Source organism: Polyodon spathula, chromosome 35 (genome assembly GCF_017654505.1).
Source record: "Polyodon spathula isolate WHYD16114869_AA chromosome 35, ASM1765450v1, whole genome shotgun sequence".
In the NCBI taxonomy this organism is placed as follows: Eukaryota; Metazoa; Chordata; class Actinopteri; order Acipenseriformes; family Polyodontidae; genus Polyodon; species Polyodon spathula.
In genome coordinates, this window is record NC_054568.1 from 2,590,380 (window position 1) to 2,617,230 (window position 26,851).

General features: G+C 40.6%; 1 protein-coding gene across 1 annotated transcript in view; it reads right to left on the reverse strand.

Moving 5' to 3' along the window:
- Positions 1–26,851, reverse strand: part of LOC121303754 (protein phosphatase 1 regulatory subunit 37-like) — a 34,692-nt gene that overhangs the window by 532 nt on the left and 7,309 nt on the right. Inside the window, exons 2-9 of the mRNA XM_041234528.1 lie at positions 23,253–23,350; positions 10,070–10,115; positions 8,223–8,323; positions 7,292–7,411; positions 5,682–5,832; positions 3,454–3,609; positions 2,287–2,399; positions 5–233 (exon numbers count right to left, since the gene is read on the reverse strand). Coding sequence (XP_041090462.1) covers positions 5–233; positions 2,287–2,399; positions 3,454–3,609; positions 5,682–5,832; positions 7,292–7,411; positions 8,223–8,323; positions 10,070–10,115; positions 23,253–23,350 — 1,014 coding nt within the window. The remainder of the gene's footprint in view (positions 1–4; positions 234–2,286; positions 2,400–3,453; positions 3,610–5,681; positions 5,833–7,291; positions 7,412–8,222; positions 8,324–10,069; positions 10,116–23,252; positions 23,351–26,851) is intronic.

A 26,851-nucleotide genomic window follows, 5' to 3' on the forward strand; every position in this document is an offset into this window, starting at 1 on the left:
CTGCAAGTCGCTTTGGGTAACTGATGATTCTGATTATTATTAATAGCACTACTGCATTCCATTCGACTAGAAGGCAGGATGACAAGCTTACCTTCACAGGAGAGTTTTGTGGAGGCCAGGCCTAGACGCAGGACTGAGCGGTTTGCAATGAGCCCGTCCTTCAGCTTGTGGACCCCCTCGTTCCCAATGCTGTTGTGTCCCAGATTCACCGTCTCCAGGCTCTGGCTGCATGGCTGAGAGGACAGGGAGCAGGGGTTCAAATGCAATCAGAGACACTAAACTGCACAGAGGGCTCTTTCTGGTGATGTGCATTATATAAGTTGAGCGTTTTCCTCAATCTGTGAAACCAGATGTCTTTAAAGAAATGTAATAACAAATTACACAAAGTTTGTAAGCAGGAACTACTTACTGCACACCTGTATTAAATTGCACAATGGTCTTGGCCAGATTCCCCATTGCTCAACAATCCACTATGTAAATATAATTCAGAACCTGCTGCACACTGCATATTGATTTCTGTACCCAATAAACTCATCTTTACACCCTGCACATTTTTATTTACTGTAATAAATTCCCCTTCCTGAAATATTCCTTGTTGGCCATTAGTCACCCCATCACCAGATATGACGTGTGCTCCAGTGTTCTCCTGTGTGTGTGTGTGTGTGTGTACATTCTAGTTCTTAAGCTTCACTGTGCTAAATATAGACCCCACTACAGATAAATGACAGAAAATGACAGGCTTTTCTTGCATGGAGACAGGACTCTACAGTCTGTCTCATTTGATAGTGCTCCCCAGCTAGTCGCCTTTTTACCACAACATTGATACAGTGTACGGGTGTGTGTCACACGTTACATTTGTGCACATATCCGGAAATCTGCTTATCCAAGAGAGATTAAACTTGGTATTAACATTATTTAGCAGAAGTTTTGGAGAGTATCCAATTCTGCTGGAGACACACAAAGGTGTCCACTTTTACATGCATCTTAGAACACCAGTTAATCCATATATTGAAAAATCAGTAATTTGACGTTACTATGATACCCTTCAATTACTTATCCAACAACACAAGGTCTTACACCACTTTTTATGAGACCAGATTTAGCTCAGAACTAGTTTTAGGCACAGTTTGCAGTCCTGACAGGAAACTCAGCACTCGAATGTGCCAGGTAAAACTGCTGAAGTTAGTAATAACACACATTATACCACAGCTTGCTATAATACAGAACGGGCCACTAAGCATTTACTTTAGTAGTTGAAAAAAAAAGAAAAAAAAAGGTGTCAGAACCCTTTAATCACGCAGCAAATTATGCCAATGTGACCTTGCAAATGTTTCTGCAGATAACTGCCGGTTGGGGGTGAGTGGGAGAATGCTTTGGTAACGGTTATGACAACATATAAAAACTTGAAGCAAACAGCCACTCTGCGCTCTATTCACAAACTTTAAGGACTGTCTTTTGTAAGGTGTTTTTACTAGATTAAGGACAATTAAATATGTATGAAAGATGTTGCTTTCCTTTTAATGGAACTTCCATAGGGTAGATTTGCTGAAACAAACTTGTCTATTGCCACATTCTTGTTTTTACCATGTGTTTGACAAGATGCAATGCATGCAGCTGTCACTGAATAAAAAAACTTGTGTCTAGTTTATATAGATTACATTCCAACGTATTTTAATCTGTTTGGAATAAATATTTAAGTAACATTCCTGTAGTATGATAAACTTGCTTTAGGCTTGTGGCGAATGTTGTGTTTTTTTTAATTATTTTATTTTCACCTGACGCTACCAAGGTGTAATTACCCCTTGCATTCAATTGTTGTGCGCAAGCTTTCATTATAACAGCAATGATATTAAAATAATCATCACGTGGGGGGGGGGGGAATTGAGCAATATCGATATTTACTCAAACAATTCGGTTTTGTGTGCCCAGTTAATCGATTGCTATTGGGAGGCTTAACTGATAGGCCTATTACATACACATGGAACAATAGACAATAGATTTCTGACCGTCCTATCTTATGGACCCTTTGACTTTAAGAGAGGCGACAAAGAAAATCACTCTGCAGGGGCCTTTTCTCCCCCTTCAAATAGCACAACCAGCCTGATATATTGAAATCCAACAACTGAAAAAAAAAAAGATAAAACAGTGCTGGCGACTGTTTGGTTTTACAACAGAGACATGAGACATGCCATACAGTAGCTCTTGATCACAGCAGTGATAGAGCTGAGCCCAGCTCTGACAGCAAACCCCAAGAGCCTGTTCTGAAACCGCACACCCCAGACTCACCAGCGCCGCTGCTAGGTACGCCATGCCGTTGTGCGTCAGCTGGTTGTTCCACAAGACCAGAGTCACCAAGCCCTTCCTCTGCTCCTTCAGTCCCTCGCAGAGGTACGCCAGGCCTGAGGACAACAAGCCACGTGCAAGTGAGGGTTAACCACGCGACTGCCACTGAATGGACCGGGTATTGACGAATGAGATTTACAATGTCCTTATTTACCTCTGGAGTAATATGTGATGTTTTAATATCTTGAAAAAGGGGACAGGTAATCGCAAGAGTGCAACACTTAATTCGAGTACAGTCAATCTCACCCGTCACTCTCTAGCACTGCGTCCATTTGCTTCACAGTGGGTGTGGATTTTGAATGTAAACATTGCTACTAGTGATAAGGCAGGGGTTTTGTTGTCATAGAAATCTCTAACATAAGTCACGTAGCAGTCGGTATATTTGTTCTAAATCACCGAGGAAGGGGGAAAGGGTGAGCGAAGTCACTGGGATGAAAATTGAACCATGTCTTTTTTTTTTTTTTCTTCTTTTTAATTTAGTGTGTCCAATTAAAATTGCTCCAATGCCCAATCGTTTTTCTCCTCACCGCAGCAATTCCCCACCTGACTCGCCCAAAGATACAGTGGGCATCCTGTGATCTCACGACCAAGCCAGCTGCCTGATTTTCTTAAGATGTGAAGTGAGTTGTTGTTGTTGTTGTTTTTTTTCCTAAAAAGACCACTAAGGGGTGTGTAACTGTAATTTCTGCCCTCCTCTGCATCTGTGAGTAAATGTTGAAAATCTCGACCATTTCTAAAATGTAATTTTTTTCTGAACCTGTGCTGCAGTGACAGGACAGATGAACCAAACAAAATGCTGAACTTTGGGAGAAGTCGGGGAAACAATGAAATCTTCCCGATTGAACAGGTTGGATTTCAGAAACAGTCGGGGATACGGGCATTGCTGTGGCGCATTAAACATTTTAAAGTTACTAAAACCCTGTTTGAGAGCAAGACTCGAGCATCCCTGTGAAGCGCTTCACCTGTAAGCAGCGGATTTAGAACAGGTGTTGTTATCAGTGCCACCGTTTCCATGATTAACAACAGAACAGCTGACCTCTGTTGGTTTTGCATTTGAAAATACAGGCTTTATCTACTCTGCTGCCGAGGCAAACCCCTGCACTGTCTCACCAGAGTCCTGAACGTGGTTGTTCCGCAGGTCCAGGGTCTGGATATAGCAGTTGAATTTCAGGAGGTTCCCCAGCTGGGCAGAGTCCTGCAGTCCATTGAGCTTGTTATCTGCCAGGTACAGCTCTCTCAGGTTCATGTTCATCTTCAGAGCCGTGGCTGGGAGAGGAGCAGAGTGCACTGGGGTTAGAAACGCTATGTCGAATGCTGCTCAAATGAAACTAAATGCTTCCATGACGTTGCGGTAAAAGCCAACGCCTTTGCCGGTTTTGAATCTAGGCTGCCTGTTGCCGGGCCGGTGAGCAGCCCAGCGGCAATTCAACTGGTAGGTTTAATTTCCTGGTCCGGGATCTCGTGGCCTCTCAGTGCACCACTACCCCCTGTCTACCAAGTACTGAACTGCGCTCTGCACGGTCTCGCCGTTGACAGCTGTGCTCCTCGGAACAGTGAAACTGTCCCTGTGCCAAGGGACAGTGTAAAAAAAATAAAAAATAAAAAAACAGGAGCTGCTATGGAGGAATCTCTCAGCTATTTCACTGTACAATAAATAGATAAGCACATCTACATGCTGCTTTTTGTTTACGTTTCTGTAACACCACTGGTTAAAATAAAACAATTTTTTTTTTTTGTATTACCTCATTCTTGCAGTATCTCTAGCTTTAAACTAATTTATGTCTAAAGTCTTGCTTGGTACTTGTTTATTATGCTAAGATATCTTGCTCTTTGTAAATCTGACTGCTGTTAGAATTAATTCTACTTATCTCTTAACAAAAACACAACTGGCACAGAAGAGAGTCGCCACACAGGTCAGTTCATACAATTAATGCACACAGAGTTTTGCCAAAAAGAAAACTAAAAAAAAAAACTGCATTTGCTGAACAAATAAATAGTTATGATATACTAATTCATAAGAACATAAGAAAGTTGACAAAACGAGAGGAGGCCATTCTGCCCATCTTGCTTGTTAGTACCTTAACCCATGAACAAAAGCAGTCTTTTTTTGACTAATGGAATGCAGTTTGATACAGCTGCTGTAGCTGGTGATAAGGATACAGCTGCTGTAGCTGGTGATAAGGCCTTGGTTCTGAACCTATACCACTGAGAGAAACCAGAGATGTTTTTTTTAGAGCCTTTTACAGCACTGTAGAATCACCCTGAATTGAATCAACTGCATATCAGTGATTATCCTGCGGTTACAATGCCAAGGGAATCTCAGCGCTGTAAAACACCAGGGTATAGACTGATCAAATCAGCCCTAAGTCAAGCAGACAAACTTTAGCAACAAGGAAGCGTGTGTTAGGAATCTGGAAAAAACACATCCTCAAACTGTTCAGACGCAACACTGGCTAGAGTGGATTTAAATGAATAACTCAGAAAGACAATGAAAAGCTGCACCTCTGTATGGTCCACTGATTTCAATGGCAAGCATTTCTGAAATGCAACTAGATTTTGTTTCTTGTAAAAAACACAAACTGATTTTTCTTGTCCAGAAACACAAGATGTACTGCATGTGGAAAATGTTTGGCTTGTGAGGCTGGATTTAAAACATGATTATTATAGAGAGGTGGCTAAGCATTGCATCACATGTGGTAGGGAAATAGGCACTAAGGGTTAAATGCCTCAAGTCAAGTCCTATTGAAGAAGTGGTGCTGTACAGTACACCTAATTTAGATGAATCAAATACAACATGACTGGAAGCAACTTTTGTGATGAATTGAATAATGAATACATCCCAGATGAGTAAGTGGCTTTGATTCCCTTTTTTTTTTTCTTCTCCTGTCTCCTAACCTTTTTATGATGTTAATTATTCCGAGTGATTCCAATTGCAAGAACTGAAATACTGTGTTGATTTTTGACCTGCTCTTCATTTCCAGTTGCCCATCATAGACATACAGTATGTAACACAGGCTAGGATCACCCAAAGTGCCTACAGAAAGAACCTCCATTCTGGAAATACATTCCCTTTAGCTTCCTTTTAGCTAGAACTGAACTCAGTCAAAGCCCCTTAACACAGACCTGTGAAAAACATTTGCACACTATCGAAGTAATTGCAGTAAGAACCACGAAGGATGATTGCAAACATAAAAGAAAAGGCAATGGAAAATGCAATTGGAAGCTCTTTAAACTAATGGTAAAGAAATGGAGAACGGCGTACATTTGCAACACTAGGATTTAAAAGGCGATACTGAAAAGCATACTCGTGGTTTTTCTAGCTGGTAGGCATCACTCACCCAGAAGCATGAGGGGGCGCCCCGACAGGCTGGCATTCTCCAGGTGCAGCACCCCCAGACTGCTGCTGATGCGCAGGGCTCGCGCCACGAAGGGGGCGGAGTGGTCTAACAGCGGAGTGTTCCTCGCATCTAGATACTGAAGGCAGTTTGTCTGAGGGGGAGAAAATAAGAAAACGAATCAAGTTAGCCATCCTTACATGTTAACAAGAACTAATGTAATCATCTTAACCATTTCCTAAGCTTGCTCTTACCCAATGTTTCCTGGCCAGGTAACCCGTTCCATACACTCGCCTCTCTTTGGTCTCTTGCCCCCTGTCCTAAATGTCCAAACTGTATCCTCTGGTCCTGGTTTCCGTTTCAAGATTTGGCTAGGGTTCAATGAAGCCCCCCCCCTTCACCCTTCTTTGTTCTGGCTAAATAGATTCAGTTCTAACCCATCTTCAAAACTAATTTCTTTAAGCCCTGGGATTAGTTATTCTTCACAGAAAGACCAAACAACCTTTTTTATATTGCAGGTGCAACACAGTGTGGGTTTGCCAATGCGTCATACACCCTACTTTGACTTGTACTCTACACTTCTGCATATAGCGCCAAGATTTTTGATTGCTTTCTCACACTGTGTGGTTGCTGATAGCAATCAGTCTATTACAACCCCGAACTCTTTCTCTTGTAGAGCCTGTTCTAGTTCTTTACCGCCCCCTTTGGTATTTGAATCCTACATTTTTTTGACCACCATGTAACCCTTCATTAACATTACATTTCTTTTGCCACATTTGAGATTTTAGTCCAGCTTTGAATAAAACCCTGCGTTCGCGCATGAAAAAAAACTGCAAACATTTTTGGCACGAATATCTAACTCCACTAACAATACATAATTGCAATAGGTCGGCAAAACAGGTTTTATGGGTGTGATTCGCCTAATATTTTGGTCGGAAATATTTATGGCTTTACAGTATTATTAAAATGATCAGAAGCCACGATTCTGATGTTAAATAAATTGATCTTCCCTTCTAGCTGCATGAACAACTCCTATTAGTAAACCTGCAGACTCAGGTGTGACTTACTGATGCTGTGATGACCTATTCAGAGAATTAGGTGCAAGGCTAGTGGGAGTTTGGTAAGACCTGGTACTGTAGCAACCTGCCATGTCTCCAGATACTTCCAGGTTTGACATGACAAGCTCTTTTACTGCTGCATTTAGAGCTACATTTTGAGACATATTCCTAAACTCAAATGTCATAACTCAGGAAAACCGTTCTCAACGTTTACTCAGAAGCTTTTTAAGGATCATAGTGCATCAAGATCATGCAGTTGGAACAAAAACCAGGAGGGACACCAGTCCTCCATGACCAGCATTGGGCACCCCTGGTTTAGAAGAACCTACATCTTTCTCCTGGTGAACAAAGTTGTAAAAAAAACATAATGGAGTTAAATAAGACAACCTCTTAGGACCAATGCTGGTTGTCTTGTATCTCTCTCTCTCTCTCTGGTTGCACAACCTCTGACGAGCAACTTAACTTTTTAAATGATCATGTCTGAACGAAGAGGACCATGCACTCTCCTATTTCAGTAATTTCCCCTTCAAGGCAGGAGGTGGTCCCCTTACTCACCTTCCTTATCATGTGTGCAGCGGCCTGCCAGCCGCGCGTGCCGATGTGTTTGTTGAACGAGATGTTCAGGTGCGTCGCCGACTCGTAATATTCAATCATATCGATCAGGGCCGAGGCTCCCTGGGGGCGGAAAACAACAACAAGAGCTTCTTTGTTTAAAACGCGTGGAGCGTTTATTAGCAGAATTCTTCGGACGGTTTGCAGGCTAGTTAAAATGGCTTCCGGGGGACTAGAGATCGCACCGAGTCTATAGGGTATAGTTTATATATACATTTGGAGCTATAAGCTTTTATTCCAGTCTTTAATTAACTCCTATTTTTTTTAAAAGGAGAAAAAAGCTGCTGCATTTTAAAACTAGAAACCAAAACAGTACTGTTATTCATGGCCCTTGAAGCCCTCTAAAGCTTTTTGCTAATCAGTGTTGTACTATTTACTGTATACGGTATGTTCTTTCAAAAACACAGGAGTTAATTAAAGATGGGGGTAAATGGTGTATTAGGGAGGACCCCTGGGCTATGCTAAAGCTACTTAATCCCCATGACAAAGGTCACGTTATGTAACAGTCAAAGCGAAAACTGACTCATATAATATATATATATATAATATATATATATATATATATATATATATATATATATATATATATATATTACTTACCACATAATGAAGAGAACCTTGTAAGTGTTAAGCATTACATTTGTGATCATTTTAACCTGACTGATAAGGAAAACTGAACACCACTTTCTAATTTATCACGCCACGACAGGATCTCTAATGTTCCGATTATGTTACTGCAACTTTAGAGTTATTATAACCTCGTTATACATTTCTTCAATGGCAGTAACAGTATGGTGCTGAATAGACCAGAATGGCAGTTTATCCAGAAAGCTCCTTGGTGCTCTAAAGTGGAATGCAGAAGGACAAAACTCACATCTTCATCCAAGTTTGTTTGCTCCAGGTCAACGACTTTAAACTGCACCCTCTTGAAGACCTCTTCCAATGCATCACATGACTTGTAGTCTAGCTTTTCACCTGAGGAAAGAATGCAAAGGCATTTTAAAAAGAGCGAGCACAAGAACGTTAGTTTGTTATTGAGTTGAATTGGAACGATTCTGGAAGAAAGTTTCTCTTAGCGTTATTACACATTCTAAATGTAACATGACCCAACACTGGCTATCATTTTATATTAAAAGTAGTACAAACTGACCTATAACCTTACACATGCCACCGTTGTGAAAAGATGCTGATAGCAGCTATATAAACAGAGTATACTCTGTAAAAGTTCCTATAGTACTGTAATTTAGGAGACACTTCTACATACAGGAGTGGGGTGAGGGTACGGATGTCATGCTGAGGCACAGTCACTTGGATCCTTTAACCTAACCAAGTTCTGAGATCAATCAGCTACTAGGAACCAATCCAGCTTAGATGGGCCGAAGGGCGCCCAGTTCGTAAACTTTCTGATATAAATGAGCATGAGTGAACTAACCAGTGAAAGCTACATACTGGCACAAAGTATTATTTGTATATAACAAGTACAACATTTGGAACAGAATTGTGTTTCATCCTATATGCAACAGCTGGTGTCAGAGTGCTTTCCTTGCTCAGCTAACTGTAAAAGCAGCGTAAGCTGGAACAGTGAACAGTGTGATCTGCCCGGTCATGCCGTAGTTGGATTTGAACGCACGCAAGATAAGATTCTGAAATTAGATTTAAAAAAAGGTTCCTTGGTATATAAACTTCAATACCATTATGTGATGGTGTTTCTGTTTGTTTAATTAAATTGGTTATTACTTAATATAAAAGTATAAAATATATGAAACAAGACAACACAAGCTATTTCTAGTATGGTGCAGATTACAATCAGTACTTTGAATTCGCTCAGGGTTCGGCGCCAACGGGTTCTTTTCAGCGAGAATTCAACGTCATAAACATTAGCTTGAACAGCCACTGATATTGTTTCAGGAGGGATTACAGTAGAATTATTTTCAAGAAAATGAATACCAACACAGCATACAGAATATCATACTGGGTGCTATACAGCTCTGGTCAAATTTTTTTAATTTGCCCATTTTTCGCTAAGTATATGGGGAAAATGCATCACCCTATACAATTAACTTATTTTGCTTCATAAAGTCGAATGAAACCTGCAGAATAATGTTACATCGACATATTCAATTACACACTGCTTGGTATTTTTCCTGTATACTTAGTGGAAAACTGGAAAATGCAAATCTTTTGTCCATCGCTGTACAATACATGCTTATATCCGCTCCACGAGGAGGCTTGTAACTTAGACGGTACCCTATACTATATTTTTCATAATGAATAGTTCAATTAGAATGATTAAACAGCACACAGTAGGACATTTTAATATGAGAATTTCCACTGGATACCAGTCATCTATAACAAACAATAGGATTCAAAGAAACTTCATCTATAACTACTAAAAACACTCCATTGTGCTAAATTTAGAAATATTAAAAACAGCAACACTGGAAGACATTGGAAAGACTTCCAGCTGAAATGTTTGTCACTGGATTTAAGTTTCTGAATTTAAGTTGGCTGTATCACATATTTACCTAAATTTATCTTGCAATGCAAAACAACAGTTTGAAAGGGAAAATAAATATTTAATCAAGACCAGCATTACTAAAAACAAAACCATCTAAATCCAAATCTCTACCCTGTCTCATCAGCATACAATATCATACAATTCCTCAGTAATCTGCATGCCGATCCAAATATGTGTACATGAAAGAAGAAATTAATACAAACCTTTCAGATCAAGGCAGTCTGTCCTCACGGTCAGGTCTTTGATTTCCTGCAAATAAAAGGAAAAAGAAAAAATCAGCGATCCTCTAAGAATGGCAGTCGTGGAAGGACAATTGTTTTTCTAAGGGGGGGGGCGGCGAGAAAGGGCGCAGTAAAAAATTTGTGGGTCTCTCTTGAAAACAAGCTGGCTGTGCCAATTTAATGAGATTGTCCTGGTGCGTGTCAACTTATCTAGGTGGATTTCCCAGCGCTCTAAAATGCTTTAAAAAGGATCAAGCTGTGGCTCATCAGGGTATAGGGTGGAAAAAAAACAACCCCCAAGCCAAATTCCAGTCTTAGCACTGTATGTGTATACTTCACATGAACGACTGGTTTCACAGACCCTGAATAGTACTAAACTACCTAATATCACCTCAGCTAACAGCCCAAAAGCATTGCTAGTCAGAGCTTGTGAAACCAGCCACTAGTGTTAAAATCAAAAGGCAAACAGGACCATATTTTTTGTTCTATGGTAATTGGGACAAAGCTTATTCAAACAGCTGGTTTATCTAATAGCTACATTCCAAAGTCCAACACTGAGTTCCTTCAGCCAAAGCCTCCTTATTTCAGACTGCAATAGTGCTGATGTCTGTGTAATATTTCAGTGGGAATAGCTCCAAAACAGTATCCAAGCCCATTCCTTGTCTCAGCACGCCTCTCTGGGGGGTTTATTAATATTCCCCTATTTGTGTCAAACCATTAACTTACACCAAAAATAAGTCCTATTTTCAAAAACTATAGATAATTACCTTCCAAATGGCACTCCATGTGCATGGTTTGGATGATTTAAAGATGTTAAAAGCGTGCTAATATCCTGCCCCCTGCAAGTGTGACACTGTGGTAAATGTGCTATAAAAGTGGTGGCTGATCCTGTGCGTCAGTCGCACCACAACACAAGCTTTCACGCTCTGCCAAAAATAATAAACCTGCAGCGCACATCTGAAGGGAGGCGGCACTAACATGTGGGCTAAATACAGAGAGCAAAGATCAAAAGGAAGACAAACCAGAGACACACAGACAACAGTACTAGTTTTAATGAGCTGTGTCAACAGCTTAATGTACATCGACACTTGTCCCCAGTAGGAATGTAAGCATAACAGTTCAGAGCCACGAAAACTCATTATAACCAAGTACAGGGCTCCGTAACATTTTAATACAAAGCCCACTTATTGAGCGCCATTCAGCTCACTATAAAAGCACTCCACTCAGTGCTTACAAGATTACTTAGCTGTAGCCCGTGTCCATATCGCAGGCATTTCAACATATTCCTCATCTAATATTTTGTATTCTCACATCATAGTTAAATCAACCAGGAATAGCTTTTTTCAACATTCGCCACGAGAAAGAGATTTTTTCTTCGAACAATTGCTGCGTATCCAGATCATGCTCCCTCCCGCCACCATGCTGGCTCTCTGACCGTATTGAGCGGCGCATTGTGGGAACAAAAAAAGCAGCATTGCTGGAGGAGGGAGCATGATCTGGGATACACTGTGATCAGTTTTTCTTTTCAGTTGAGTTGGCGGTATGTTTAAAAAACACAGGCACTAAATTCCACGGGTGCAGAATTATTTTACAGCACTGGAAAAAAAATATTTGAATAAATCAAACATATAAATCAAAAGTATAAATCCCCTCGCCCCTCCCTCCCCTGACAGTGACAGGGCAGGACCTGAGGAATGAGGGTGCCCTCTCTGCAGGGCAGGATAAAATGTGACACAGGCTTTACAAGTGCCTGCTCTGTGATTGAGGGCTTGTGTTACTGCAGCCTTCACATTCTGCACAGAACTGGAAACCTGCGATTCCCACCGCAGGCTTGTTACAGTGTTTGGATCACTCAGCTGCTATTTTAAGGGCCCACCCTTTACATGGCCTTTATACATGCGGCGAGGACATCTCAGCGTTTTAGGAAGCTTGTGTGCTCTTTGTTGGCGCACTTAAAAAGGAAGCCCTCTGACGTCTCTGATTATACAGTGCTACCCCTTTACACCACAAATTACAAGCCAGGATGGTTGTGGCTCCCATTTGCCCCATAATGGCATTCCACTTTCATGGTCTTGTAACTGTGGCTCCCGAATGTAGCGTCATAAAAGGAAGATCACGGTGTGTTGTCTTACAAGAGAAATGCATTGAAAGAAAACAAACTAATGCTGGGATAAATATTTTAATATGCGAGCCAACAAAGTTTAGTGGCTATAATGAGCATATTTGTATTCTGCATGTAACAGAATATAACCAAACATTATAAGAGAACACTGCAACATTCAGTACACAGGCCTGAACAGTTGCAAATGCCAGGCTGTACAAATAAGCACCTAGGCCAGCAAATGCTTTTTTAATTTTTTTTTTTTTTACAGCACAAAAGTATTGTTTTTATCTGGTATTGCCTTGTAAGTTTGGGATTTGAAAGTTTGGACAGGCCTGTGTCCGTCTGTTGCCATCAAATTAAACCAACATCTGTTTGCTCATTTTAGGTAACAAATGGCTACCATCCAAAAACATTATCCAAGTATTAAATAATTTTGTAATTGTCAAAAACACGGTACCACTACTGATTGGTTACAAAACATCCCAAAGTTTTAAAACAAGTATATTCTTAAAATCCACTTTTAAGCTATTAAACGGTGTATAACGTCCCCATGAAAAGTCCTATTGACTATCAATACAAAACAGCCTAACTGAAAAATAAATAATAAATGAAGTAAGCAGCTGAGCTAGGATTGGGCAGACAGGCTTGCAGGACCCGAGGGATGAAAACCGTGTTCCCTCATCATCTGACCTGCAGCGTGAGCCGACCAATAGTGCCCCCCCACTCCCCCCCCCCATATACAGGAAAGAATGATTTCCTTTTAGGCATACAGTAAGTGTGCCTGAGAAGTTACAGCAGCTGACTAACCCACACAAAAAGCCGCCTGTATGAAGAGTTCCAGCTTGCCCTGGGGCGTGGTTTGCATCTCTTTGTAGAATGTGGAGGCTGTACTCAAGTTACACAAGACTCCAGAGTCGTAGACTTACAATGACTTGGAGCGATTTTGAAGTCTGAACCTGGTCGTAGTTTAATTGTTCTGAAACGATGGATCAGCCAGTCGGAGAATGATATTTGCAAAATCTTGCAGATCATTTTGCTGATCATGTCAGCAGTTATTTACACGTTTTTGTTCTTATTACTCAATGCAATTTAAAAACTGTAAAGGAAAAATTCAAACATGCACACGCATTTTGATCTTCTTATTGGAACTCAGAGAAAGATACTGTGTTGCTTATCTCCTTCACATAAACAGATGCACGCGGACAACAGTATTGTTACAGACAACGTTGGAAGAGATATTATCCTACAGCCTAAAGAAAAATGCACCGTGCCCAAAATAAATAGCTTCGCTGTCAAATCTCTGCTGTCAGTGCCAAACCCATTTCCATTTTCTCTTTAATGAAGCGCCTGCAGCCTAAATGAAAGAGGTTTCTCGTGATGGAAAGAAAGCATCACTGAGCACCATGGAAAAATACACATTACAAAAGCATGCCAGGGAAATGCATTCCCCACCACACCTGCGATTACTAAAGCCTAATTCAGGGCACGCCCGGGTACGTAGTTTGCAGGCAGACAGATGCTGCCACACACTGAAAAATTTTGTTCAAAAGAATACCCTTTGGTAACCAGGGGCTACTGGTGTTCTTGCTTGTGAAAGCATTCATTTAAAACATCCGTTATTAGCTCCTCTACTATCCCTTATAAAAAGTTCCCTATAAGCACAGCAAAGTGTAATAAAACATACTAAAAGCACGACAAAGCATAGGCAAGCACAGGACAGAAAGGTATGCTAAAGCAACAATATTCATGCATATGATGCAAACCAAGGTAAATGCATAGTAAGACCAGGCTGACAGCATGGGAAAAGTGCAAATTTACCCTGCAAACTTACCCTGCAAACTTTTACAAAAGGGACGGTTCTCTGGTTTTTTTTTTCCTTGAACTCCTGATTTTTCTACTCGTCAACAGTTTAAAAGAAATATTACGACACTGTGTATCTGGCAATGCGTGGAGCGCTAAGCTGTCATTTGGAGGTTAATGGATTGCAACTGCACTCTATCAGAATGTATTCACGTGCTGCGTGATTCGTCGACTGCCAGTTTCTGAGGTTGTCACTGTTCTGTGCTGCAGTCTTCTACTGCAACGGTGTGGGATGAACTTGGCTCAAACAAGGTTGCATTTTTCTTTTCCACTTTTAAACTTGTGCAAGCATTTTCCCATTTTCTTTCAGTTTTGTTATGCTGTTGTGTTTTTGCATGGTCTTTCTGACACTGCTTGATGGAGTGGTTAAACCACTTGCTATTCAGCCTCATAGTGTTGCACAGGTCTACCACAGAAAGAACGGCCAAGCTCATGTTGGTCTTTGAGGGAAGGGTTAAATCTAACCTCTGAATAGCCTTGGTCCAGTAACAGTTGCTCTGTGATAGTCTATTTCGTACAGCCCCATTCACTCTCTTGGTAACCAATTTACAACACTTCTTCAAAATACAATGCAGGGCTGCAAAGTACAAGGTGATGCGAAATTGATGGTCACTTACTGGGTATTGCTACTTTGAGATGTTTTTTCCCCCCCACCACTTCTGTAAAAAACATGCTTCACTACTGTTATAACTGGTAATAAGTAGCTGCTACAATGAGAAGGTTGTCATGGTAACACCACCAAGGAACACCGATTCGGGAGAGCTTTTGGGGACACGGAAGGCGCAGACTTAAATCGTGGCATAGCCTCCAATTCTTAATATCAGAAGAAATATATTTCACAACATGATGTGAAAGAAACAACAGAAATAAGGACACAATACATCTTATAAAAGCAGGGCTTCTCAAACTCGGTCCTGGGACCCCCTGTGGCTGTTGCAAGTTACTTATAAAATGTTGTAGCTAACTTGAAATATGGAACTGTTCAAGAGCTGAAAACTAATAAAAAGGTCTGTTTAAGCAAATTATCCGTTCAATGAAGGGTCTAGTTAAGTAATTGAGAGCTCGGTTGGAACGAAAACCAGCAGCCACAGGGGGACCCCAGGACCGAGTTTGAGAAGCCCTGTTATAAAGGTTAGACAAACAGAAAAAATGCTAAACAAGACTCTGTGGCATCCACTGGTGTTCCATGTTTAACACATTCAATATTTAAACTGTTTTCTACTGTTAAACTAATATTGTTACTCTTATAAAAGGTGACCGCAGTAAAAGCACAGCAAATTGTAATAACCAGATGAATACTGTTGGGCTGAATCGTACATTTTCCAACGCTTTTCTTTGCTGGGTCCTATATTGAAACAAACATTCCCAGACAGGAATAGACTCATTTTAACAGTAAATGCTCATAAATCGCTTCCTACTGCGTTGGTTCAATCCTAAATAGCATGGGTCGTTCTCTCCACTATGCGATTCTAGTGTGACTCTCTTAGCACTGCCGTACATTTGAAAGTACCTCGTTGCTACAGCTCCCGCAATGCGCGTGGAGTTTTAACTTTAGCCTTTTGTTTAAAGGGTTGTGAGAGCTCTGAAGCTCTAGCAAACCCGGAATTGAAAAGGAACTGCCGTCATGGCGACCCTAAGCTCTGAATATTCCGGCAGCTTACAACACGCAGTGATATCACCAACTACAGCGTGGCTCGGGCAAGGCTGAACTCTAGATAACCCCTCCCCGGTGTCCTGGGCACACGAGGCTTGCAGACTAGAGATAAAGGAACAAGACAGCGGAGGATGGAGCGCTTTGTGCAGAAGGGCTTCCTGAAATAGCTGCAGCCTGATCTCTCAGGGACATGCAGAATGCAGGCAGAGCAGAAGACCTCCGGAAAGTGAAAAGCAGAAGCATTAGCAGCGTTCAAACAGTGAACGACTGCTCGATCAGGGGTTATATGACCCCGTGAACTGACTGATGTTGTTACTTTCAATTTAATACAGCACGAGCAGTCTGCAGCAAGACATATAAGACTCTTTCAATGTCTGGTAATAATGTGTGAAATCCTATATTTATAAATCCTATATCCTATATTTGCGATAGATTAGGAGAAAAATCAACACTCAATTATGTGTCGTGCCTGAGAGTCCCCGATGGTCTCCCCAGGTAAACTCATGACTGCGTTGTGTAGGGTGAGTCAGAGAGTCAGGGGAGCGCAGGGTTCCCCGATGGTCTCCCCAGGTAAACTCATGACTGCGTTGCTCAGGGCGAGTCAGAGAGTCAGGGGAGCGCAGGGGTCCCCGATGGTCTCCCTGGGTATAGTTAAAATGGGTCCCAGATGTGGTTTATACAAATTAACCTGAACATTAAAACTACTGCTCCTGGAGAATGAGAGGCAATATACAAGTGAAACAAGTAGAAGTGTAGACGACCCAATGGCAAGTGAGGAAGCCACGACCTTGTAAGTATAAAGCATGATTCAGCATTAACCACAAACACCATGTGATTATACTCCAGTAAAGCACGGCCATGTGAATGTTCCCTAAAAAACAAAGTCACCGGTTTTGTTTTTAATCAGTTGTGCATTTCACAGAATCCAAAACTCTACACCCTCTGCAGCTTTAAACCTGGTAAGTCGTTGATCAATCCCAATGATTCTGAAACAGGACCAAACCAATAAAGACTCACTCCTCAAAAGGAGTTACAACCAAGGCACTGAAACACAGCACCATCGCCAATTATGCTGAATCCATGTAAGTGACAGAATTGGAATAGACAGAGTCTAACTTGTCCAACGTGTCCAATATAGTTAGCTTTTTATGATATTGTTCAAAGCAGTTCCAAGTGTCCTTGCTCGAATACTGAGGTTTTCTTTTAAAATTGGGACAGTTCTCTGAACTACTTAAAAAAAAAAAATTGCATTCTCGAAGATGTTGGAACATCCTCTTTCAGGAGTGAATTCCAATCTGACCCCTTGCTGAACTCACTTTATGTTTGTTCCTTTTTTTTTTAAATGTGTATGTATTTCACCAATACCTAGACGCAATAATTAAATTAGTGTTATCACAACATGATTATACAATCCAACGCAAAGTCACAGAAAGCATGCTACAGTCTTTTTGAAAGAGGAAAAACAACATCACTGAAGGAACACTACAGGTATCCTGAGTGTCCACTAACCCTACTGAGGGCTGCAGGAGGAACTCGGCAGATTTTACGAGCTGCTGGGCATTTTTAAAAGCACTCTCTCAGGTCATAGGAAGACAATGAATCAATATTTGAGCAAGGCATTCTGAACCACTGCAAATATCACGACAAGTTAAGGAGAACCACTCTAAAAGCTTGATCCTTTTTTGTAGCACTCACGGTAAAACAAATTGAACAATATTACAGAGGGGATAAGCTTCCTTCTTAGTTGGCATCAGTGCTTCTGTGGCTAGTATGAATGTGTATGACAGCTCACTCATGCATTGTGTTCACAGTTCAGCTGATGCAGAGTGGAAGGTGAACTCACATACTGGGCTGCATCGACTCAGCTCCTCAGTAACTGAGAGAGACAGGAAATCCATCTCATCCAAACAGCGAGAAGCACACAGGGATGAGCAATGCAGCAGAGAAAAGACTGGCCTGGCAGAAAAGAGTAACTAACAAGTTAACCCTTCGATGGTGAATCTAAAACAGTATGGAATTGCTGTACTGTGCTGGAACGCAAAACAAAAGTTTCTGTCACCTACAATGACAGCTCACTCCTTATTCATTTTTGACATCCTATTAAAATGCAAAAACCTTTTAGGACGTTAAGGTATTGCAATTTCATTTTTTTTTCATCTTGCATATTCTTTATCAGATGTTCGCTGTGATACTCTAGGTATCAGTCTCTATCCTAAAACAAATTAAAAGACTGATTAGTTCTTTCAAGAAACCAGATGCTATGAGAAAATTCAATTAACCAAATTAGTGTCACATTCCAAAAACTGTTGCTGCATTACGGAACTGAACTGACATTGCTGCGATTATTCAAAGAAAAGCACTCTCTTTACTGTTTGAGGTCTTGAATTTAAAAGCTACTGTTTCTGAATGTTCTGGTTCAGTTTCCACATGTCTCAGTAAGCGATCGGGTAGTGGTCCCCATAACAAGGGAAGCCTATCACAGCAACGCCATGGTAAACAATGAGGAATTGATAAAATAACACATTAGAGGCGCTCTCCTATTTGGAAAAAAATAATAATAATTTGCATTGACCTGACCGAACAGGACCTCCGCTGAAAACCTGCCAGAAACTACGGTTGGTCATTCAGCCCTAGTAAACTGAAATAAGGAAATCATCTCTTACTGAAGAAACAGAAGTACTTCAAGTCAAGAAAGGGAAATAATAAAATGAACAAAAGGGAACTGCTCCTTTCCCCGCTTGCAAGAATGCAAAACCTAACATGTAAGACTATATAGATAGGGGTCACGTGCCTGTTCATAGTTAGGATATCAAAGTAAACGTGCCAATACAGTTAGATTTGAAATTGTAATGATCGAGATTCCATTGGCGCGCCAAGCTGAGCCGGCTACCAGTACAGAAAATCAACTGGGACCACAAAAAATCATGGATAGAATGTTTCCAGTGGAAATCCCCAAATCACTGCCCTATTCCTTCCTTCAACTTCATAGGATTTAAGACTGAGAGGCCATTGCGCCCATCAGTGTTTGTTCGGTTCAAAGTAGTTGATCTGAAAAACCATAGGAAGTTGGGTCTTAAAGGATCCCAGCGATTCGGCATCAGCAGCGTGACTCATTCATCGCCGAAATCCTCACACCCCTTACCATTACTGCAAACTGCTGCCTCCAAATTATACCGCTGATGTCAGAAAGCTTGACCGCAAGGCGGTACCACATGGTAGTTGGCAAGACAGAACTTTGATAGATGGTCTAGCATTAAAAAAAAATGGAAGGAAAGAAACATTGAAAAGGTAAATAAACCTGAAATGCAGAAACAAAACCAGTTTAAAATAACAAGCCAGTTTTTAAATCGCAAGAAAAAATCCCTGATAATTAAGCACTGTCTTGGTACCTGACGATCTTTATAGCAGCGCACTCGTCTAAGGCTCGGTTCTTTCTGACACGGTCAGCAACCAGACTAGAAGACCCTCAAAATCAGGGTTCTATTGCTTCAATCATTTACAAATGCATCTTTACTGTAACCTGAACCAGCGTGCCATCTCTAGCAATTCCCTTTGTTTTTGAAATGAGCAACAATGACTCTACATTTCTTGAAAGGACAGATGTTAGGCAGCAAAACCACACTGAAAACACTCACAGGTTTCCAAGGATTCGAATCAAACGATGGCAGGCCAATGTCTTTACAATGCACTACACTAATGCGCTTTGTCTTTTGTTGGTACTCGTAATCCAGGTCTTAGGATTTGTTTATATAAGCAACAACAAAAACACACACCAAAAATAAAAACAACACTCCCGGTAGCAGCCTGCGTGTGGGGTATGTGTACAAAACACAGTCTGTCCGTGTTTCCAAACATTCGATCAAAAGCATCCGTGACAAGTAATAAATACAAAAACTGGGAGTTTTTGGAGCTGTGGAAGGAGACGGGAGACTGGGTTAAGGATTTAAAGTAAGAAAACATGAAACATACTTTTATTTTAAAACATCTGGTACTACTAAGTAAACATAAGTTCTCAGTTTGCTTGCTGTGTCTTCCAGGACATCTGTTACAATTGCACTTCCAAGGTCATCAAAGTCTTGGGGGCTAAGCATCTTACTGGCTGCAAAGCATGTCAGTCAGTAGAGAACGCAGCTGGTTGGTTACTGACAAGATGTGCGGGGGAGGGGGGGGGGTAATGGGGAGCAATTTCACAGACCAGGTGAAATGAAATATGAAAGTGGAAGACTATCAAGGCATGCAAACAGAGATTTATTTAACCTAGTGTAGTGCAAGGTACCATGTTATAAAATGAGAATAAGTTTGCTAAAACATAGATCATCAAAACTATACGCTCTATAAGTGAGTAATATACTATCAAAATGCAAAAACCGCAATCTGAAGACAACTGGGTTGATTTTCAAAGCCATAAAATGCCATTTCATTTTACAAAACATGAAATCAATAACGTGATTTATTTACACGGCTTTAAATGAAATACCTGCGGTGTCTAGTTTTGTACAGCCGTTTCTTTTTTGAGACGTGCGACAATGGTAGACTTCCACATACAAGTTCTCATAGGGATGCTCAGTAAATACACACGTGGCAATGCTACAGTCTATAGAGTGATGACTCAGCATTGAGTATAGACAGAAGCACAAAGGAAAACATGCCACTGAAAGAAAAGTAATAAAATGCTGTCATTTTTACCTGCCAGGCGACTTTAGACAATAAACCACCGGAACAGTTATATTGTGCATTCTGTTCGTGTTTCGCTGGGTAACACCCAATTTGTACTGCTGCTGACCTACAAATGCCACATTATGTTTGAATGGCGTTTTAATGTTACTCCAAGGACAGAAGTCCTGCTTCAGATGAACGATGACCACACTGCATAGCAACAGTTGTGCAGCAACACTCACTGGCTATGGTAACAGTGTTCAGGCCCACTTTGGTAATTTTGTTCATACCTGAATGCCAAGAAAGACATCCCTTGACTGAGCTGCGCCCCATTTCATAAAGGGGAAACAGGTAAAGAGTAAGTAGCGGGGTTCCCAAAAGTATAGCGTTACCTGTCCCCACGTGCTGCTACAACTGTTTAAATAACGTACCTGACATTTTTCTTTTCATTGTTAACATCCTGACAACTTTTGACAGTTACAACTTTAAACTCTGTTTCAAAGCTCTTTTCAAATGTCCGCTCTAGTGCACTGGGGTTTGAGATCTGTCCTCTAAATCACTGCAGGAAGAGTGATTAAAAAATTGTATTCTCTCTCTCTCTCTCATATATATATATATATATATATATATATATATATATATATATATATATATATATATAAACACACACATACACACACACACACACACACACACACACACACACACAGGCTAACTTCATTATAACAAACCCTTCTTATAACGAACACCCATTTTTAATGATCCCAACAGCAAGAACCAATCTTTTTCAATGCAATTTAGCCCTATTAGAACGATCGTACAGGATCGACCCGGATGCAAGGATCTCAGTACGGAGTGACACTGAACTTTCTCCAGTGTCCAGTGTGTTATTCTCTCAGTGAAAACAAAGACCACGGTTGACTGATTCAAAAGATAACGCCAATTCAAAGATGACCTACTGTAGTATGAACCATGCATGACGAATGCAATCATTGCCTGTCCGTCATCTTCACTCAAACTGCAACCAGGCAACGGACGTGAGGAGCAATCTACGAAGGGTAGCTTTTTCAAGAGAAAGGACATGTAATTACTGTATTCAGCATGCAAGTGTACATTCTTTCCTTTTTCATTTCTTTGAAAATGTCTGTCTTGCAATGCGGTTACCTGCATATGTGACACAAGTACCTTGTCACAATACTGTTTAAATGTTGATCAATGTGAAGGAATCTTCATAAAAAGTACTACATATTGATGTTCAATTCAAATGTGCCATTTTGTCATTATTCTGATACAAAAAAATGCCAAACCCTATTATAGTGAACATCCTGATGTAATGAACATTTCTCAAGGTCCCAGGCAGGTTCGTTATAGTGAAGTTAGCCTGTGTGTGAGTGTGTGTGTAATTATATAATATATATATATAAACAAGGGCTCTGTCTTTTCAGTTTCGTACCACATCATGGATCATTATTTCTGTTACCTGTCTGACAATGTGGGCAATAGTCCTTACACTAACAGTGCACTTTGAAACAGACTTTAAAGTTACAAGTGTAAAAAATTGTCAGGATGTTAACAGTGAAGAGAAACATTACATGTATGTTATTTAAACAGTTGTAGCAACACAAGGAGATGCTACACACTCCAAAAATCAAGTAGCTTTGAATGCTGTTTAATTGCTTACTATTAAATGGCATTAGTGATTATTCATATGAGTGCTTCTGTTGTTCCAGTATTGAGTTATTACCCCTTTTTTTCTACCTGTCTTTGACCTGGTGAATCCTAGGTCAGCTTTTCTCATTCCACTCAAACCATGTGACAATGTTACCTTTCAACTCCCCATCTACATTTCTATAGACAGTAGGTTGGGCTTGCAGAGCTGAAAATCCACAATGGTTACATGACTTCAGTGGGATGAGAAAGGCTGTTCAATCCTGGCATTTAGGGTTTGCCAGACCACTCCTCAAAGCCAGGTAGAGGAAGACAACCTGGCTTATCTAGAAACTTGGCAGGGAATGTACCAAACCTGGGTAGCTAACTGCTATGCATGTCGGGGCATCAAAGGCTGGATTTAATGGCATAACAAAGCAGACATCTTCCAAAACCACTTTCTCAAGCTGCCTCTTTGAAATAGGAGCCCGTGAACGGACAATGGATAATTGCTTGCTTGCATCACATACCATACAAGTTGAAACAAGTAACATACATCTCCTGCCAGTTTAAAAAAAAAAAGGGGGGGGGGGGGTCGCTTTCAGCTTAGTTTATGCACTTTCTGTGCATAAACTAAACAATCTGGCTGTGTTCAAATTGTCAAGCTTTGGTTCCCCCCCCCTTGGTGATACAGAAATGTTTCCTGTAGCTGACCCGAGTTACCTGGGTTCCAATACAAATTGCAGGAATCAAGCAGCGGACACCAGAGCACTTACAAAAAGTGAAAAGAGGTTCAAGTAGAGATTTTAATCCAAAACGACGCAAACCTTGGTTTGCGAACTAACGCGACTTGTGCCACCTTTCCGTCCGAAAGGGAATCTGAAATCATGCCTGTTCGTTTCCATCAGAAGCAGATGAAGATCAGATCGATTGTGGGCTGGGAGGACTGCTGCCAGGGAAGTATTGGATCATGGTGCATGGTAATGTCTGCAGATGGCTACAGCCCCAGTTTGATATTAGCACAAGATACAAGGTTCCAGGGTACAGATGGAAACGTACTTTTGTACAGGTCTCAGAACACATAGATGAGACCGATAGCTTGAGACTGATCAGACTTTGGGAAAATGAAATTAATAACCCTTGCATGTCACAGTTTTATTTTATGAAGCAGACAGTGTAATGTTCTGTTTAACATTTTACCCAATTGGTTTAATGCAGTCGGTGTTAAAGTGAACGAGGCTTACCTGTATTTGCTTCAGTAGTTTCTGGATAGGCTTACAGTTTAGTTTCTGGCAGGCAAGTTTGTAAGCTGCGACGATGTCGTCCACTGTCACATTCTGAGCTGAAAAAAGAAAAAAAAAACAAAGTTTTAAAACTGCACTCTGCACCCAGACACACTACACAAAAACAAAAACTCAGAAAGTATGAGGTTTGCACGAGTTGTAAAATAGACGCTGCATTTATTACCCAGTGAAAAGGCCATTGTTGACAGGATCACGACATGAAAGGTTCTTACTGATAGTGATCTACAATGTGTACTTATCTAATGCTGGGCTTTGAAAACTTCACAGTTTAAGCCTCAAGACCTTCCAGTGTCTCTGGTTCTTGTTCAATGGGTGCTATTGTTATGCCACACTTGGAACATACAGTATGATTTACTTTGGACTCATTTAAGCTGCCTACTTGTACTTGAACGGCTATGGTTGAACATCATGAAACTGGCTGCACATGTCTGTCTCTGTCTATAATAAATAAGTATGAGGAAATAATTAAAAAGCGATTGCAACTAATAAATATTCAGCAACGTCGATAGAAAGCTCACAAACAGCCATTTCTATTTGTGTCGCAAAGGGTGATTGTTGCTACAGCCCAAAGACAGGATCTGTTGCGAAATATGAAGATTTAAATATGCAAAGTCTGACTCCGTGCTGTCATGCAAAGAGCCTCCTGTCCTTATGATCTGCACCCATTCTGCCTGCAGTGTTGTGTTACCTGTTGAATGGCTATATTAATCGTTACATAGCTGACACTAGGCTCCTTCAGCTGGAGCCCGGGGTGTTTCACATGTTGATACGATTCTTAGCGAGGAAATCGCCACCTAATGGGTCTCACAGAATCCTTGGCATGAAACACATGAGGACAGGGGCTTTCTTAAGTGCTCAGGAAATGTCCCAGGACTCAGTGACTGTTCCACAGGAAAGTGGAGCGAAAATGACCCCCAGAACCATTACTATTAGTATACTCAAAAACAGTAAGATTTTGAAACATCTGAATAAGAGTTTGAAACCATCTGAATCTGTTCAGATGGATCATCGATATATATAATATATATATATATATATATATATATATATATATATATATATATATATATATATATATATATATATATATATATATGTTTGCTGCAACGTGTGTTTCTTTCAAAACTGTGTGTTTCTTTCAAAACTGCACATTTGGGACCCGGGTAGCCAAAGTGGGGGGGGGGGGGGGGGGGGGGGGTTATTCTGTTAGCTACAATTAATACAAGGGCCTGACACAACAACAAGAACTGCTGGGCAACATCTACCCAACATGTTGGAACCGCCTGGTACAAGAACTTAAAAGCCTTGACCCTTCCCCCAGCACACAGGAGATTAACATGGGGAGACACAAGATAAACGTTTAAGAAATGACTGCTTAAAATAAGATATGTTGTTGTCCAGAAAACACTACTTCAGCTGAATACTCGTTTTATCAATGCTTTTTATCACGACTAACTGAAGAGCAGAACAGGTTACAGTAAACCTCCTTTCAATATCTCAGCAGATTCATTGCATGGAAAGAAGCAATGTTTTAATATTTCTCACCATTAGCAATATAATAACTTTAAGAATGAAAGCCTTCATTCATCTGGGCAGTGAGACGATTTCACTAACATTGAACAATGGTTTTAATTCCCGTCTCTCTCTCTCTCAATCTGACTCGCAGTGACCTTGTCCTAGAGGCGTTCACTGTACACCTCTGTGTGACTTGTATCTCGTTTCCACTGAATTTCTGCCTTGTAGGAAAATTGTGCATTCTAATTAGGGGAGAAAATCTGAATTATATTAACCGGAGACCTGAATGCGCACAACAGGTATTTATTTAGCTATCAGACCCCTTGTCTTGCTGTTCAAACTTAACTGAAGCCAATTATTCCTGCCATGACAAAACCCCTAGTACCTGTAACATTATTTCAGCACATTTCACAATCACTAAAATTAACAGTAACAAAGGAAATGTAGCAATTAAAACAAACAAACAAGTTTTTTCCTGCACATTTCTAAAAGTAGTGTAGCTACTTTCTGAGAAGCAGGGGTCTGGCAAAAAGCAGACAGCCAGGTGTATAGCATTAACCTAAACCAGACAGTAAACCCTAATGAACTGAAACCAGATAGCCACAATTTACTTCCTTTTGATCCTGCAGATTAAATGCAGGCTACCGTACAGCATAGTGGTCTTGCTTGGTGGAACTACTTTCTGTTTGTAACCCAGCTGCATTGCACACCCCATCTTACACACTGAACTTACCCTACCCCATGGAGTCATGCACCTGAGTAATTCTAACTACAGCTAAGGGTTATAGTTTAAGTTTGTGTTGGTAAAAGTGGTCTATGAACAGTTGAGAATGGCTGCCTGTAATTTGTTTGCAGATTAGTTTTTTTGAAATAAAAGGCATCTCATTTATTTTTCACGATTAATTAGCACTGTACAAAAGACAAGAAACCAAAGCCACTTTAAATGGCACGTTAAATGAATGATTACAGTGACAGTTCAACACGGCTGTACTGCCTGGCACACATGATGCATACAGCAAACAAAAAAAAAAAAAAACTAACGCTTACTTCCTTTGATTTTTCTTTTTATTAAATGTGTGCAACACAAACAGGACTACACATCATCAAAGCAGAGAGATGCTGCACAAAATAATGTGCTGAGTTGCATGATGGTTTAGTGGTCTTCTATGTATATGTAAGCGTGATGGAAGGATATACAGACAGACACTTCCTTCCCTAAACCAACAGAATACAATGTTTTCAGTAACTTGTGCTAAACTCGGTAATACCAAGTTTCACGACAACTGGATGAGCGGTTCTCCAGATATATGGAGAAATCTATTAAGTGTGACATGCAGGACAGATAAGAAGTTAAAACACAGAATCTGTGCTGATCTTTATGCGATTTCAAGCCTCGATAGCTAGTGGCTGCTGGCAAGGATGAGAGGACTGTGCAAAACAGCCTGCACTTAAGTCAGTTTAGTAATTGATCTGTACATAAAACTGCATGCACTGCACAGTGAAACAAAAACAACTTCAATCTGTTTATATTTGTGTTCCAGCTATAGCAGTAAGCAGTATACTGCAAGTATTTGCACTGACACTAGTTTCTCTTACACTAGGTATTCAGTACATATTTTATTGAAGCACAACGGCCATAGGTACTTGGATTTTAAATGTATGGTACAGCTGGATTTTATGGTACAGCTGGATTTTGTTTTACAATACTTTTGTAAATAAGTTTAGAATCGTTTTTACTTTCTGCATTCTTTTTTCTTTACATTAATATAATAAAGTTCAAGGATGAGAAATTTGGCAAAAGTGTGTTTGAGTGTGTTGCTAAGTGTACTGTACCCGCGGTTTATGTCCATTTGCTTAAAATGGTCAGAAATTCGGGCACAAACTTTCATTTCTGATGCACGACTCGAGATCTTCCTGAACACTTTTATCTGCCCACAGAGAAAGTAGAGCCTGCAGTTCCTCAGCGTCCCACGACTGTACTTTAGTCTCATCACACTCGTTGCCCATCACGTCTGTTGTTTGTT